This window comes from Lepidochelys olivacea (genome assembly GCF_965140295.1).
Source record: "Lepidochelys olivacea isolate rLepOli2 genome assembly, chromosome: 1".
NCBI lineage: Eukaryota > Metazoa > Chordata > Testudines > Cheloniidae > Lepidochelys > Lepidochelys olivacea.
In genome coordinates, this window is record NC_140411.1 from 195,337,181 (window position 1) to 195,352,676 (window position 15,496).

General features: G+C 43.2%; 1 protein-coding gene across 5 annotated transcripts in view; it reads left to right on the forward strand.

The window, feature by feature from the left end:
- The first annotated feature begins 11,814 nt into the window (after positions 1-11,814).
- The window catches only part of HJURP (Holliday junction recognition protein), a 40,422-nt gene continuing 36,740 nt past the window's right edge, over positions 11,815-15,496 (forward strand). For 2 of the 5 annotated variants that reach the window (XM_084635927.1, XM_084635929.1), the window contains exons 1-3: positions 11,816-12,231; positions 13,392-13,458; positions 14,869-14,933. In XM_084635927.1, the coding sequence (XP_084492053.1) occupies positions 12,157-12,231; positions 13,392-13,458; positions 14,869-14,933 (207 nt within the window). In that variant the 5' untranslated portion in view covers positions 11,816-12,156. Of the gene's footprint in view, positions 12,232-12,286; positions 12,309-12,919; positions 12,942-13,391; positions 13,459-14,868; positions 14,934-15,496 lie in introns of those variants that run through there. The other 3 variants (XM_084635928.1, XM_084635931.1, XM_084635930.1) reach the window with 3 other exon arrangements.

Consider the following 15,496-nt stretch of genomic DNA (forward strand, 5'->3'; position numbering starts at 1 on the left):
CACTGAAGGAAGGCCTGAATGAGAATGTGATTAAACATTTATAACTACTTGCTGTTTTCTTGGCTCAACCAATATTCTTTTCAACAAACACTTGGACTGTTTTAGAAACACCACCAATATTTGCTGTTCAATGAGTATTCTTCATTCTGGTTGATCTTAGCAATGGGTAACACTGATTACATTGGGCACTGGGTTCAGCTTTTTTAAACAATTTGATCTCCTTGTTCAGGAGCAAGGCTAGGGATCCATGCTGATTTTATTAGATCTTTCAGCAGCCTTTGATACAGCCAATCAGGGCCGGCCCACAACACTTTGGCACCTGAGGCGGAGAGCTCAAATGATGCCCCCATGCCTCTTCGCTTGGGCCAAAACTTTGAAAGGTTTCAGTTCTGCCTTCTTCCTGTTCTACTCCTCTCATGGTACTGCTCTGCTACCTACCCCAATAAAGGAGAACTTAAAATGCCTTGTTCAAAAATTTTAAGTAACACTTAACTTTCAAATGCCTGAATAGCAAATGTAACTTTTCTTGTCTGCATAGTAAACACTGGCATTTTTAATCTGTTTGAATGATCAAAGTGTTGCTTTCCGTGCCTTCTTGGTTGCAAAGATTTGAACTGCTTCCTGAAGGTCCAGTCTGGGCCAGCTCATGCTCTATTGAGATGATTGCAAGGCCGACCAGCCTCTCCTGTGTCATTGTGGAGCATAGATGTGTTTTTATTAACTTCTGCTTGGAGAAGCTGTGTTCTCCACTGGCAACTGTTATAGGAAGTGTTAGAAGTATGTGCAGAGCAACAAAAGCATTTGGAAAGAAGGTGGTCATCTTATTTGTGAACATATATTCCAGAACAGCCTTTGGAGTTGATCCTGCTGAAATGTATCTTGAAAGGGCTTTCAGTTCATCACCTAAATCACTCGCATCAATATCATGCATGTCATCATGTGTCAACACTGTCTCTAGTGCCCTGCATTGCTGGTGTAGGTCTTCTTCAGGTATAGTGAGGAGTTTTGGAATATCATACAACATCCCAACTATACTGCTGTGTTCCTCGAGCTGCATGAAACGTTCTTCAACTGACTGTATTGCACAATCTAGCACCTGGTTAAAGTATTCAACTTTGAATTGTTGTTTGGGGTCTCTTATTGGATTATCCCATGCCTCGTAATTAAAATGTCTTCTTCTTCGGTGACTCTTGTATTCTTGAATGGGTGGGAAAATAGCTTCAGTGTGAAGTTCCTCTGCCAACTTCAGTGCACTCTTCAGAACATTTTGAAATCCCTCATCTGACTGGTAAGACTGTAGGTATGACTTCGCTTTGTCCAGTTGTTCCATTGCTCCAGATATATCAAGGTCAACACCTTGGAGTCTCTTGCTTACAACATTTATTTCAAACAGTATGTCATGCCACAACACTAAGCCACACAGAAATTTGAAGTTATGTATGTTTCTGGTGATTCCATTTCCCTCTGCCACTGTTCTCCCATGAACAGTTCCTGTCATAGCATTATCCTCCATAATGGCAACATCTCCCTTCCCAATTTGGTGTTTGAGAGGCTTTATCGCCTCCACTCGACTTTCCCATTGCGTGGCACTCAGTGGTTTCAGGGTCAGAGAGGATGTTCCCAGATGTTGCTTCAAAATTTGCCATCGATGAGTTGATGCAGAGAAAAATACATAGATGCTTTGAATTACATTAAAAAATTCAGCAGCCTCACTAGAAGCTGATGCTGCATCGCTGACCACCGAGTTCAATGAATGAGAACTGCATGGGACAAAAAGAGCTCAAAGGTTTAACTCTCGGATCCGTGTTTGCACTCCTCTGTTCTTTCCTCTCATGTTGGCACCATTATCGTAGCCCTGACCTCTCAGGTCAGCTATTGCAATTCCTGTATCTTCCAGCTTTTTAAGAAGCACATTTGTCATACCAGCTCCTGTTGTATCATCAATGTCAATACATTCTAGAAAATGCTTTCTGACAGTCACCATTGCAGGGACATTTTCACAAGGTTCTGTTGTTGTTACAAAACGCACCATTAAAGTCATTTGTTCCCTATAGCTGATGTCAGGTGTGCAGTCCAGAATAACAGAGTAATATCTTGCTGACTTCAGATCTGCCACACTCTTCTGTTTAACTTTTGTTGCCAGTAACTGTATGATCTCATTTTGAATTGTTTTTCCAAGGTAGTGGTGTGTGTACATTTCTTGGGTGGTGATTCTTCTGAGATGCTCCTGGAGTACAGCATCAAACTCAGCCATCAGCTCCACAATTTTAAGGAAGTTTCCACTGTTCAGCACATACAGCTGATCTGAAGTGCCATGCAGTGCTAGGTTTTGGTAGCAAGCATTCTCACAATGGCAATGAGACTTTTCAGAACATTTTGCCAGTAAAGAGACTCTGATGCAGTCTTCTCTTGATGCTGATCATCTAGGCTGGCCTTTAACCTTAGTCTCATCTCAAGCTCTTTCCACCTATGGAATGCTCTCTGGTGATTTGCTGCCTTCTCATGGCATGCTAGATTTCCAGCCATATTTTTCCAGTCCTTTGTTCCTGTAGAACCCAGTGTGGCTGGAACATTAGACTGGAAGAGTTTGCAACAAAAACAGTATGCAGCATTCTGGGTTTTTGGGTACATAAGCCATGGCCTCTCTACTTTGTCACCATTGGGGATTTCATGCCAGTCATGTATTGGATGGAAACTTATATTTTCATTGTCTTTGGAGAACATGACGTTTTTCACTTGCTGTGGCTTGTGCAGTACAAGGAAGTCCCTCAGGCTACTGCTCAAGTAGGTCCACAGTCTTGGATCATCTAGACTTAAGGAACTAAACTCAGCAGCAGCTGTTTCTTGCGCTTCCACCACACTCTTCTCTGATCTACACTTTTCTTCAGGAATGTGCATGGTTACATCCATTTGAGATGGAGATATGGCTGCTGCAATAGCTGCCAGGTCACCGGCACTCTGACTAACTGGAAGGTCAGGCATCTCCTCACCACTCACATTCTCACTGTGGCCGGAAGGCTCACTGTCAACATTCCTGCTTAGATAGAAAAGCTTCCTTTGCTTTCTTTCTTTTTCTGAATGCTGCCCCAGAGGGGCGTTTTCTTCTTTCACTCATGACTGCTGTTCAGTGCCAACTATAGTGGCTCTCAACACTCAATTGAAGGGGACAAATAAGCAGGCTGGTAGCAGGGCCTGAGTGAGGGAAGATATCAGCGTCTTAAGGGCCTAACTGGCTCCTACTACTTCAGTTGACCGCTTGTTCTCCTCAAGTGGGTTCAGGGAAGCGGCAGGAAACAGGAAGCTCCCTGAGAAGCTGGTGTTAATCAGTCCTTTGGGTGCTAGAGAGGTATATAAGAGCCTCCTCCTCCTCTCTCTCCCTGCAGGTCCTGCTGCTTTCTGTTATTCCCTCTCACCTTTTCTCCTGCCCGCCTCTTATGTCTCTTGTGCCCTCCTTCCTCCAGCACAGCACTCCACCATCTCTGTGCATCTAGAGCAGAGAGAATACATATGCACCAGCAGCAGACACAATTTTCTACACTCTGGGTCATAGTGGCACCCCACCTCAGTTCGCCTCATGGTAAGGCCAGCCCGGCAGTCGATATGCTTTGTTACAGGCTTTGATACAGCTGATCATGATCATTCATCTGTGCAACCTGGCAGGAATGTCTGGGATGACTTTAGAATGGTTCTTTTTGTTCCTTGCAGATAATTACTCATTCTTCACCAGGGCTACCATATGGAGGGGGGACCTGTAGACGTCCATCCTATCACCCACTCCAGTGTAAATTAAATCACGAAGGAATAGCAATAAAGAATTTGGGTTTCCTATCTATCAGTCAGGGATAATGATACTTGCCCTCCTTAGTGAAGCAATTGGAGATCTATGGATGAGAAGTGCCATGCAACTGCTAAGTATTATTAATACTATTAATATGCTGATGATATGCAGTAGCGCATCCCTCCAATAAATCCAGGTTCTATAGTATCCTTGTTTTCCAAGTGGCTGTCTGAATTTAGGGATTAGATGAAAGTCAATCCAGACAAGTCTGAGCTGATCCTGGTGGATTGGGGAAAGTACATTGTGGCATTGAAAGGGGCTGTAATTGATCCATTGAGAGGGTATTCCTTCTCTTTGTCCTGATGGCTTGCAATAGTAGGGTTTTATTGGATCTGCTCCTGCTCTCGAATTCCAAGATGAGAAAAGTGGCCCAAAGTGCTTTTTATGATTTCAGTCTGCCACTTCAAGATGTAAGGGAAGGTATTGTGTCTCTGAGCAATAAGTCTCTAAATAATGGGCACCTGGCTTTCCTAGTAATTGCCTCTCCATCTATGCCCTGTCATGGCAATTGTGATCAGCTAGAATACTTCTGCTGTCTGTCCTCAGGACTGAACTCACAGCGGTTTAGTGACTGGAATTCAGCAAAGCCCAAGATTGGGGGGTTCTAAGGAACAGTGCAAGACATTGTTCACCCTGACTTTTTACTTAATTTGGGCCTGTAACCAAAAGGCTTTTAATCTCATGTGTGAATAGGGCTGAGAAAGGCTTGGATGGGTTTAGTTTGTGATAATGTTAGTAACCAGACTTATGTTTCAATATATGCAAAGATATTAGGATGTTCATTCTACAGGAATTGTGACTGTAGGTAAGGTACAGTGCAGTATAGCTTCCACACTGTGCCTCAGAGAGGCAGTACTGGGGCTCTGTGGCTGTCATGGTTCCTCTCTTGCATTGTGGAAAATAATTTACTACACCTTTTTCAGTATACTCCCATAGCCAGCAAATACTGCTCTGTGGCTACATCCACTCCCTACCCAGATGCTCACAAAAGGTACAGCCAGGTAAAGTTCTCTGTGTCCTGCCCAAGTACTCAGGGGTGTAATATACATAGACTTAAACCAAGGTGGGCCATGCGAAGGCTTGTGGAAAAGCAGGGTGACCAAACTCGCCGTGTGGCCAAACAAAGAGAACTATCTCGTCCTAAAGTGTAGATATGAGTTTGCATCACAGTATGGCAGCTTAAACTGACAGTAAAAAGAAAAGGAGTACTTGTGGCACCTTAGAGACTAACAAATTTATTTGAGCATAAGCTTTCGTGAGCTACAGATCACTTCATCCGATGCATGCAGTGGAAAATACAGTGGGGAGATTTTCTATACACAGAGAACATGAAACAATGTGTGTTACCATACACACTGTAACAAGAGTGATCAGGTAAGTTGAACTATTGCTAGCAGGAGAGAAAAAAAACCTTTTGTAGTGATAATCAAGGTGGGCCATTTCCAGCAGTTGACAAGATCGTGTGAGGAACAGTGGGGGGGGGTGGAATAAACATGGAGAAATAGTTTTACTTTGTGTAATGACACATCCACTCCCAGTCTTTATTCAAGCCTAATGTAATGGTGTCCAGTTTGCATATTAATTCCAATTCAGCAGTCTCTCGTTGGAGTCTGTTTTTGAAGTTTTTTTGTTGAAGAATTGCCACTTTTAGGTTTGTAATCAAGTGATAAGAGAGAGTGAAGTGTTCTCCGACTCGTTTTTGAATGTTACAATTCTTGATGTCTGATTTGTGTCCATTTATTCTTTTATGTGAGACTATCCAGTTTGTCCAATGTACATGGCCGAGGGGCATTGCTGGCACATGATGGCATATTTCACATTGGTAGATGTGCAGGTGAACGAGCCTCTGATAGTGTGGCTGATGTGATTAGGCCCTATGATGGTGTCCCCTGAATAGATATGTAGACACAGTTGGCAACGGGCTTTGTTGCAAGGATAGGTTCCTGGGTTAGTGTTTTTGTTGTGTGGTTGCTGGTGAGTATTTGCTTCAGGTTAGGGGGCTGTCTGTAAGCAAGGACTGGCCTGTCTCCCAAGATCTGTGAGAGTGATGGGTCATCCTTCAGGATAGGTTGTAGGTCCTTGATGATGCGCTGGAGAGGTTTTAGTTGGGGGCTGAAGGGGTGATGGCTAGTGGCGTTCTGTTATTTTCTTTGTTGGGCCTGTCCTGTAGTAGGTAACTTCTGGGTACTCTTCTGGCTCTGTCAATCTGTTTCTTCAGTTCAGCAGGTGGGTAGTGTAGTTGTAAGAACGCTTGATAGAGATCTTGTAGGTGTTTGTCTCTGTCTGAGGGGTTGGAGCAAATGTGGTTGTATCATAGAGCTTGGCTGTAGACAATGGATCGTGTGGTGTGGTCTGGATGAAAGCTGGAGGCATGTAGATAAGTATAGCGGTCAGTAGGTTTCTGGTATAGTGTGGTGTTTATGTGACAAAAGAAAAAGGACACTAAACTATCTACAATACTACATGCCACAAGGAGCCACAACAGTGGTTCCCTAACCCACCCAACAATATTGTTAATCTATCCAGCTATACTCTTAGTCCAGCAGAAGAATCTGTCCTATCTCGGGGCCTCTCCTTCTGCCCCGCCACTCCCACGGACATGATACAGTTCTGTGGTGACCTAGAATCCTATTTTCAATGTCTCCAACTCAAGGAATATTTCCAACACACCTCTGAACAGCATACTAACCCACAGAGACCTTCCTACCAATACTACAAAAGGAAGGATTCTGGGTGGACTCCTCCTGAGGGCCGAAACAACAGACTGGACTTCTACATAGAGTGCTTCTGCCAACGTGCACAGGCTGAAATTGTGGAAAAGCAGCATCACTTGCCCCATAACCTCAGCCGTGCAGAACACAATGCCATCCACAGCTTCAGAAACAACTCTGACATCATAATCAAAAAGGCTGACAATGGAGGTGCTGTCGTCACCATGAATAGGTTGGAATATGAACAAGAGGCTGCTAGGCAGCTCTCCAACACCACATTCTACGAGCCATTACTCTCTGATCCCACTGAGGGTTACCGAAAGAAATGACACCATCTGCTCAAGAGACTCCCTGTAAAAGCACAAGAACAAATCCGCACAGACACACCCCTAGTGCCCCGACCAGGGGTATTCTACCTGCTACCCAAGATCCATAAACCTGGAAATCCTGGATGCCCCATCATCTCAGGCATTGGCACCCTGACTTTCCACTTGGAAAACAAGGCTATGTAGACTCCCTCCTCAGGCCCTACGTTACCAGCACTCCTAGCTATCTTAGAGACACCACTGACTTCCTGAGGAAACTACAATCCATCGGTGATCTTCCTGAAAACACCACCCTAGCCACTATGGATGTAGAAGCCCTCTACATCAGCATTCCACATAAAGATGGAAAGCTTGTGCTCAAATAAATTTGTTAATCTCTAAGGTGCCACAAGTACTCCTTTTCTTTTTGCAACTACAGACTAACACGGCTGCTACTCTGTAACCTGACAGTGTGATTTGGGCTGCATATGGAGAGAGAGAGAGAGAGAGAGGTTTAGAGAGTACACATGTGAAAATCCCTTTTTATGTGTCTCTGCAGAAGCTGCTCCTAAATTATTTACAGTTATGAACACCTAAATGACAACGTAAGAATGGCCATACTCAGTCAGACCAGTGGTCCATCTAGCCCAGTATCCTGTCTTCTAACAGTGGCCAGTGACAAATGCTTCAGAGGGAATGAACATAACAGAGCAATTAGAGAGTGATACAGTGCTGTTGTCCAGTCCTAGTTTCTAGTAGTCAGATGTTTACAGACACCCAGAGTATGGGGTTGCTTCCCTAACCATCTTGACTTTGAGTCATTGATGGACCTATCTATCCTCCAGGAACTTATAAAATTATTTTTTTAAATTCAGTTATAATTTTGGCCTTCACAATATCCCCCTGGCAATGAGTTCTACAGGTTGACTGTGCATTGTGTGAAGAAGTACTTCTTTCTGTTTGTTTTAAACCTGCTGCCTATTAATTTCATTGGGTGACCCCTGTTTTTGTGGTATATGAAGGGGTAAATAACACTTTCTGATTCCATTTCTCCACACCATTCATGATTTTATAGACCTCTAATATCGCCCCTTAGTTGTCTCTTTTGGAAGCTGAACAGTCCCAGTCTTTTTTAATCTCCCCTTTATGGAAGTTGCTGCATACGCCTTATCAATTTTGTTGCCATTCTTTGTACCTGTTCCAATTCTAATATCTCTTTTTTGGGGATGAGACAACCAGAATGACATGCAGTATTCAAGCTGAGAGCATACCATGGATTTATATAGTGGCATTAGTATATTTTCTGTCTTCTTATCTATCCCTTTCCTAATGGTTACATGTTAGGTTTTTTTACTGTTACTGCACAATGAACAAATGTTTTTAAAGAACTATCCACAATGACTCCAAGATCTCTTTTTTGAGTGGTAACAGCTAATGTAGACCACATCATTTGTATGTATATTTGGGATTATGTTTTCCAATATGCATTACTTTGTACTTATTAACATTGAATTTCACCTGGCATTGTGTTGCCCAGTCGCCCAGTTTTGAGAGATTCCTTTGTAACTCTTCACAGTCAACTTTGGACTTAACTCTCTTGTAGCATATGCAAACTTTGCCATCTCATTGTTTACCCCTTTTTACAGATATGAATATGCTGAACATCACAGGTCCCAGTACAGACCCTGCTATTTACCTCTCTCCACTGTGAAAACTGACCATTTATTCCTACCCTTTCCTAGCATTTAACCAGTTACTGCTCCATGACAGGACCTTCCCTCTTATTCCATGACTGCTTACTTTGCTTAAAAGCCTTTGGTGTGGGACCTTGTCAAAGGTTTTCTGAAAGTCCAAGTATACTATATAAGCAGGATCACCCTTGTCCACGTTTGTTGTTGTTCTCAAAGAATTCTAATAGATTGGTGAGGCATGATTTCCCTTTACAAAAGCCGTGTTGACTCTACTCCAACATATCTTGTTCATCAATGTGTAAATAGTAAAAGATATTGATCAATTGGAGGAAGTTCAGAGAAGAGTCGCAAAAATGATTAGTGGGCTCAGAAGGACTGATGTATAAGGAAAGATTAAAAGAAAAATATATGGTATGAGGCTTGGCTAACTGATGATTTAGGGAGACCACAATAATTTCTACAAGTATATGAAGGAAGTAAATACTAGGAAGAAAGAGAAATTACAGACAGGGACAAAATTAGGAGTAATGAGACATAAGTACACTTGGCAGAATTTGATTTGCATGTTTTTATATAATTTTGACAGGTAATAGCAATGTTTATTTTTAAACTTTTTTTCAATTTTTATCAATTTAGATTGTCACAGTTGCACAACATTATAAGCTTTAACCATTCTTATTGATTTACATATGTTTAAATTTAGATTTTCACAGTTGCAGGAAATTATGGGGCTAGGGTGATCAGTTATTTAGTGGCAGACATTGAGATTCATAAAGTTAAAACTTTATAACAGTTAAAACACACAATATCAACCTCATATGTCAAAACACACAAATATCCTTAAATCAAATTCCAATAAGTTCTCAAGCAACATTTTACTTCCTTTTCCTTGCCTCGCCTCTCTGTAAATTTTGATTATTACTAATGGAAATATTTTTTCATCATTTTGTGTGAGTATGGTGAAATCAGTATTTACCAACAAAAATTTAATCTTTCCAAGCCTAGACATAAGGCCTGATCCCATAAGCTATGCTGCATGCAGAACACTACTGAAATCAAATTAATTAAGGGAAAGTTTAGGTTGAATATTGGGAGAAACTTTTCTGCCCAGATCTGTTAAATAGACTTCCAAGAGAAACAGTGGCAATCCCATGCTATAAGAATTTTAAAACCTTGATTGGACAGAAAAGGTTCTAAAGCAATCCAGTACTAGGACCAAATAGGTTTTGTCCTTTGGAATGTCTATGCTTCATATTAAATAACATTTTATTTATATCTGAAGGCACTAAATGGTTAATGACATTCCATATAGGATTAAGAGGATATTGGCTATTTTCATTCCATAGGAAATATCTCTCTGACATAAGTAACGTTTTTCTCAGCCTGTGGCTGAGCACCAGAAGGGGGATATTAAGCTCTGTGAGTATATCATCCCAGAATTCTACAGAACTGCTTTATCCAACCTCATCATACTGCTTGCATTTTCTTTGGAAATAGAAAAATTATACAAAAATTAAAGGTTTCTTTCCTTTTTCTCATTTGTTTCCCACAACAGCACTACCTTACTTTGCAGTCTCCACAGGCACATTCTCTGGGCACAAGACAGAGAACATGCATTACCTGATGTTTGCTGACTTCATGAATCCTAAGGTCACTGAGGTTGGAAGTTTTGGTTACGTATAATTAAACAGGTGACTTCTGGCATACAACAGCTCTGTGTGTTACTGCACAATGCAGCCCTCATTCTTTCACACGGTTTGTAGAATAATTCCTTTGAAATTGAGTGCTCCTGTCATTCCTGTGAAATATACCATGAATTCAAAACAGCCAAAATTAACCACCAGCTACACTGCGCTGGATGGCTGATCTTCTATTGACGATACTAGAATGACAAGAGCATACTCTATTTTTCTAGGTTAGTGCTCACTCCGAATACAAAATTATTTAAAAAAAAAAGTCAAACAAATATTAATGTTGCAAAGTCAAGCACTTAAAAGTTCAGAAATTCCACAAATAAGACTGCCTATGCAGCCTTAATTCAGCCTCCTTGTGCTTATGCTGTATGATAGTCTTTAGTCACATGATCCCATGCTATTTTTTTCCATAAGACCCTGCCTCATTCAGAAACTTGATTAGTTATTCAATATTCCTCCTTTTCTCTTCTCATTCAGTGTGTGTCCTGAGATGTTGTTTAAAACACATCATCCAAAGCCTGCTCTAAATATAAAACTATTAATTTCCTCTTGGGTATCTGAAGGCTTCACAAACGTTAATTAATCTTCACAACACTCCAGTGAGCATAAGTGGTATTACTATTCCCATTTTACTTATGGGAAACTGAAGGTCAGAGAGACTAAGGCCACAACTGTCAGGTATCTACTAATTTTAGAAGCCCAGCTTAAGATATGTAGATCTTGATTTTTTTTTCAGAGTTCTCGGCATTTTTATACTTGATATAAGAACGGCTATACTGAGTCAGACCAAAAGTCCATCTAGCCCAGTATCCTGTCTTCCGACAGTGGCCAATGCCAGGTGCTTCAGAGGAAATGAACAGAACAGGTAATCATCAAGTGATCCATCCTATTGTCCATTCCCAGCTTCTGGCAAACAGAGGCTAGGGACACTATCCCTGCCTATCCTGGCTAATAGCCACTGATAGACCTATCCTCCATGAATTTATCTAGCTCTTTTTTGAACACTGTTATCGTCTTGGCCTTCACAACATCCTCTGGCAAAGAGTTCCACAGACTGACTGTGCCTTGTGTGAAAAAATAGCCCAACCCCCAGCCCCCTCCTGGAGCCAGCACCCTGAACCCACTCCTGCACCTCAAGCCCCAGCCCGACCTCCCTCCCTGAGCCAGCACCCCATACCCCGTCCTGCACCCCAGTGCCCTGACCCAACCCTGATCCCACTCCCAGAGCCAGCATCCTGTACCCCCTCCTGCACCCCAACACTCTGCCCCAGCCCGGACCCCCTCCTGCCCCAAAACTTCCTCCCAGAGCTTGGACCCATAGGCACCAACTTCTCCTGGTGCCGGTGGGTGCTCAACCCCCACACCTCTGACTCTTTGGGGAAGGGGCGGGATCTATCCTGGGTTGCCCTTAAATTCAAAAAGTGATTTTGGGCATGAAGAGGCTGGAGCAGACCCTCCCTGGCGCAGGCAGAGGAACTACCCCTCCCCTTCTCTCCAGCATTTTCTCTTCCTGGGTCCAGGAAGCCCTAGACTTTAAAAATAATAATAATAATAATTCAGGGTCGCAGTGACCAATCGGAGGCCACCCGAATGCTGCCTCCAATAGGGGCTAACGATGGGCCGGTGTTGCTAGGTAGAATAGAGACCTTTTTCCCAATCCTCAGCCTGTCCGAGCCCAGCGTCCAATTAGAAAACTCTGAAAAGGAGATGGGCGGGACAAAATAAGAAAAAGGGCAGGCATTCCGAACACGATAGCCAATCGAAAGGAACTGGGAACACTGATTGGCTGTTCCGAATAAAGTGACACGGCCCAGCTCCAATCGGGTTGTCCGGGGCTGCGGAAGGCGGCGCGAAGTTTGAATCGGCGAGAGGGGGCGACGAACACACACCGGGGGAGCGGGGCGGGGGCGTCTTGTCATGGAGGAGCTGGAAGAGAGGCTGCGCCGGAGCAACGCGCGCTTCGTGGACTCCCTGCAGCGGATCATCGAGAAGGTGAGGCTGGGGGCGGGGCTTCGTCACCGTACCCCCCCCCGGTCGTTATGCCGGGGTGACCCCGCCCCCCGGCTCCGGTAACGGCCCGGCCGGGAGTCGCGCGGCCCAGGCCCCCGGGGGCGGCGCTACACGCAGCTCGCGCGGGGGCGGGCAGGGCTCCGACGCGCCGCCCGTGGCTGCTCAGGGCGGCCCGGCCGCTGACGCGGCTCCCCGCGCGGGCACAGTCCGGAGGCCCCGCTGCCCTCCCTGCAACCGCAACCAGCAGCCCGGGCTGGCGGCGTTTGGCGGGCCGGGCGCTCACTCGCCTCAGACCTTTCAGGCGCCGCTTTCCCGCGCGGAGGGTGCGCAACGTGAGCTGTCCCCCAGCTGTCGCCCGGGACTGGGGTCACTTTGCAAAGGCGCTGCGGCGCCCCCGCCCGGGGACACCGGGGGCCTTTTACTCCGGGCTCGGAGTGCTGGGAAGATTGTGGCTCCGTGCCCGGGGCGTTGTGTGCGGCAGCGACGTCGCCGGTCACAAGCCAGTTACTGCCGCGCCCACGCTGCTGCCGCCCGGGAAGGGGGTGGCTCCAGCGCCCGGGAGACGGAAGTTCCCCAAGTATTTTTGTTTGGTCTCCATATTTATCTATAAACTTTAAAAAGACGTATGCGGTGTACTTTTTTTTTTAAGTACCCTTGATTTTCTTGGTGATCGCGTTTAGACAGTGATGGTGGTAAATGCCTCTTTCTCATCCTGCCAGTCCCCTCTAGACTGTATTGCCTTACGGGATCAGACCAGCCGTCCCTCTAATCAGATTCCCAGTCTATCAGTGGCCAAAACCAGTTACATCAGAGGAAAGTGGAAGAAGCCCTGTAAGGGACAGTTACGGGATATCTTGTCCATGGTGGACATTTACCTCTAAACACCTTTCAGTTAGTGTTCGGTTTATGCCTTGGGACAGCAGTATTTCTATCCTTTAAAAACGTATTTCATCTCATGTAAAAGAGGGTATTGTCAGATTGCAGACTTTAAAATATTTGAAAGTAAAAGTCTGTGTGTGTGTGTTTTTCAGTCTAAACCAAGCTTATGAAAATCGTTGAACTTTATGTAAAACCTCTGCTGTTAAAAATTTAACCAATCATTTCTAACTGTTAAGATGGTCTTTTTTTTTTTTTTTAAATAGTACAATTATCCTTTTGAAGATGACATACTTGTCTCTATGGAATCATTGACTTATGATACACCCATTGGTAAGAATTCCTTAAAATAACGGTGTTTTCATTTTTTTTTTCAGACCTACTACAGTGTACAGATTTACACAAATAGGACTGGATAATGTCTGGCAAAAATAATTCACTCTGTGGCCCAGATCCTAAAAAAAACTTCAGTATCTGCTGTAGTTTACCCATGGGAGTAGTCCCAGCAAAACCATATGTAAAATGCAACGCATGGATAATTTTTACAGGCTCTGGGTCTATGTCCATATGTAGCAATGGGTGAAGGGTAAAAGCAAGTTACAATTTTAGTCATTATTTAGACAAAAAAAGGTATTGGGGCTCTACTATAGTGAGTTGTAAGGAACAAACATTAGGGTAGAAGAGGAGTTTAAAGGAAAGAAAAGAGAATGAAGGGGAGAACTCAGAAGCTGTTATGTAAAAGCTGTTGTGATGTGAATGTTTTGCAGCATCTCATTGGATGGAATAGATTATTATCTTAAGAAGACTTTTTCTTCACTGTGAGAGCACATGGTTAATTTTGTTACTGTACTGAGATTGGGGGAAGTCATGTTTTTCCAAAGTTTCATAAAAGTTGTCATCCATCAGAAGGGTTGTATGTATATGAGGAGATTCGAACACAAAAGGCTGAGATCTGTCTAAAATAGGCAATGTGGTCTAATGGTTTGAATATGTTACTTGGAGTCAAGAACTGCTCTGCTATAGCTTCCTACCTGTCAAATGAGGATGGATACCTAAGTGCCTTACCAGGGTTAACTTAACTATTGTAGGCATATGTAAAATGCTACAAAAATACCAACTATTCAGTAGTCCTAGGTTCAGAATTTAGGCTGTGTTTTTAAAGGCTTTTACAATCTTAATATAATTAAATATATTTTCAGGAGTTAAGGATTAGGGTCGGATTTTTTTGTGTGTTTGCATTTTTGCTGCTTGGAATGTGTGAATTTGCAATGGCTGTGTCTGGTGTAATGTGTCTGCTTTTTCTAACATCTGTTTACACCTTATATGAAATAGTACGTATAGGTCCCATTACTGCAAAGACTTACACATGTGAACTGCTGTACACTCCACATAGGCTTGGTGCATTTAATGGGACTACTCACATACAAAGTTAGCTGCTTGCTTAGGTTTTTGTAGGTTCAGGGCCATAACATGCAATGGAGCTGAGTTATGTCATTAAGGAAACTAACTTTGAATTTATGGACTTTATTCAGTTTCATCTCAAACATAGAACTGCATTAAAGAAGTCATTTTCATATAAATTGCTGGCCAACACACAACGTAAATGCCCTGCAGGTGTAGTTTGGTTTTGATGACATTTTCACTGCCTAACACACTCCGTAAATACAGAGAGGTTATTCAACATAAACATATACTATAATGCATGCAAAATGTTTGTTGTAACTTCTGTTTTGTTATATCTAGGACCACAGCTATGGGGTGATATGTCAGAAAAAAACATTAATGAATGGAAGAAAAAACTACATAAGGTATTTAATAACTCTCTTGCGTGGTATGATTTCCTTAATTTAACCTTGCTGTTCCAAAGAATATTTGTGGGATACAATCAAAGAAATAATTCTCCATTTCATAGCGCTAATAAGCTCAGCGGCCAAAAAAAATATTGCTGAGAGAATACAGCTTGAAGGTCTTTTAACAATACTCTTGTACCTCTTCAGCATATCACTGTTGACTTTAAAATATACTTGAGGTAAAATGACAGCAGTTGGCTAAGTTCTGCCCTGGGGCCTCCAATGGTCCCACCTCTACTATGATTTACATGCATTGTTTTGTAGAGATTGAACTAAAGTAATGACAATGTTTTAGCAATCTGAATGGTCTCTAAGGCCATGTCTATACTACCACTTACGTCTGCAAAGCTTATGTCCTTCAGGGGTGTGAAAAAACACCTGGAGTGACATAAATTTCGCTGGCATAAGTGGTAGCGTGCACAGCACTATGTTGGTGGGAGAACTTCTCCTGCTGATATAGCTACTGCCGCTCATTGGACATGGTTTAATTATGCCGACGAGAGAACTCTCTCCCACCGGCC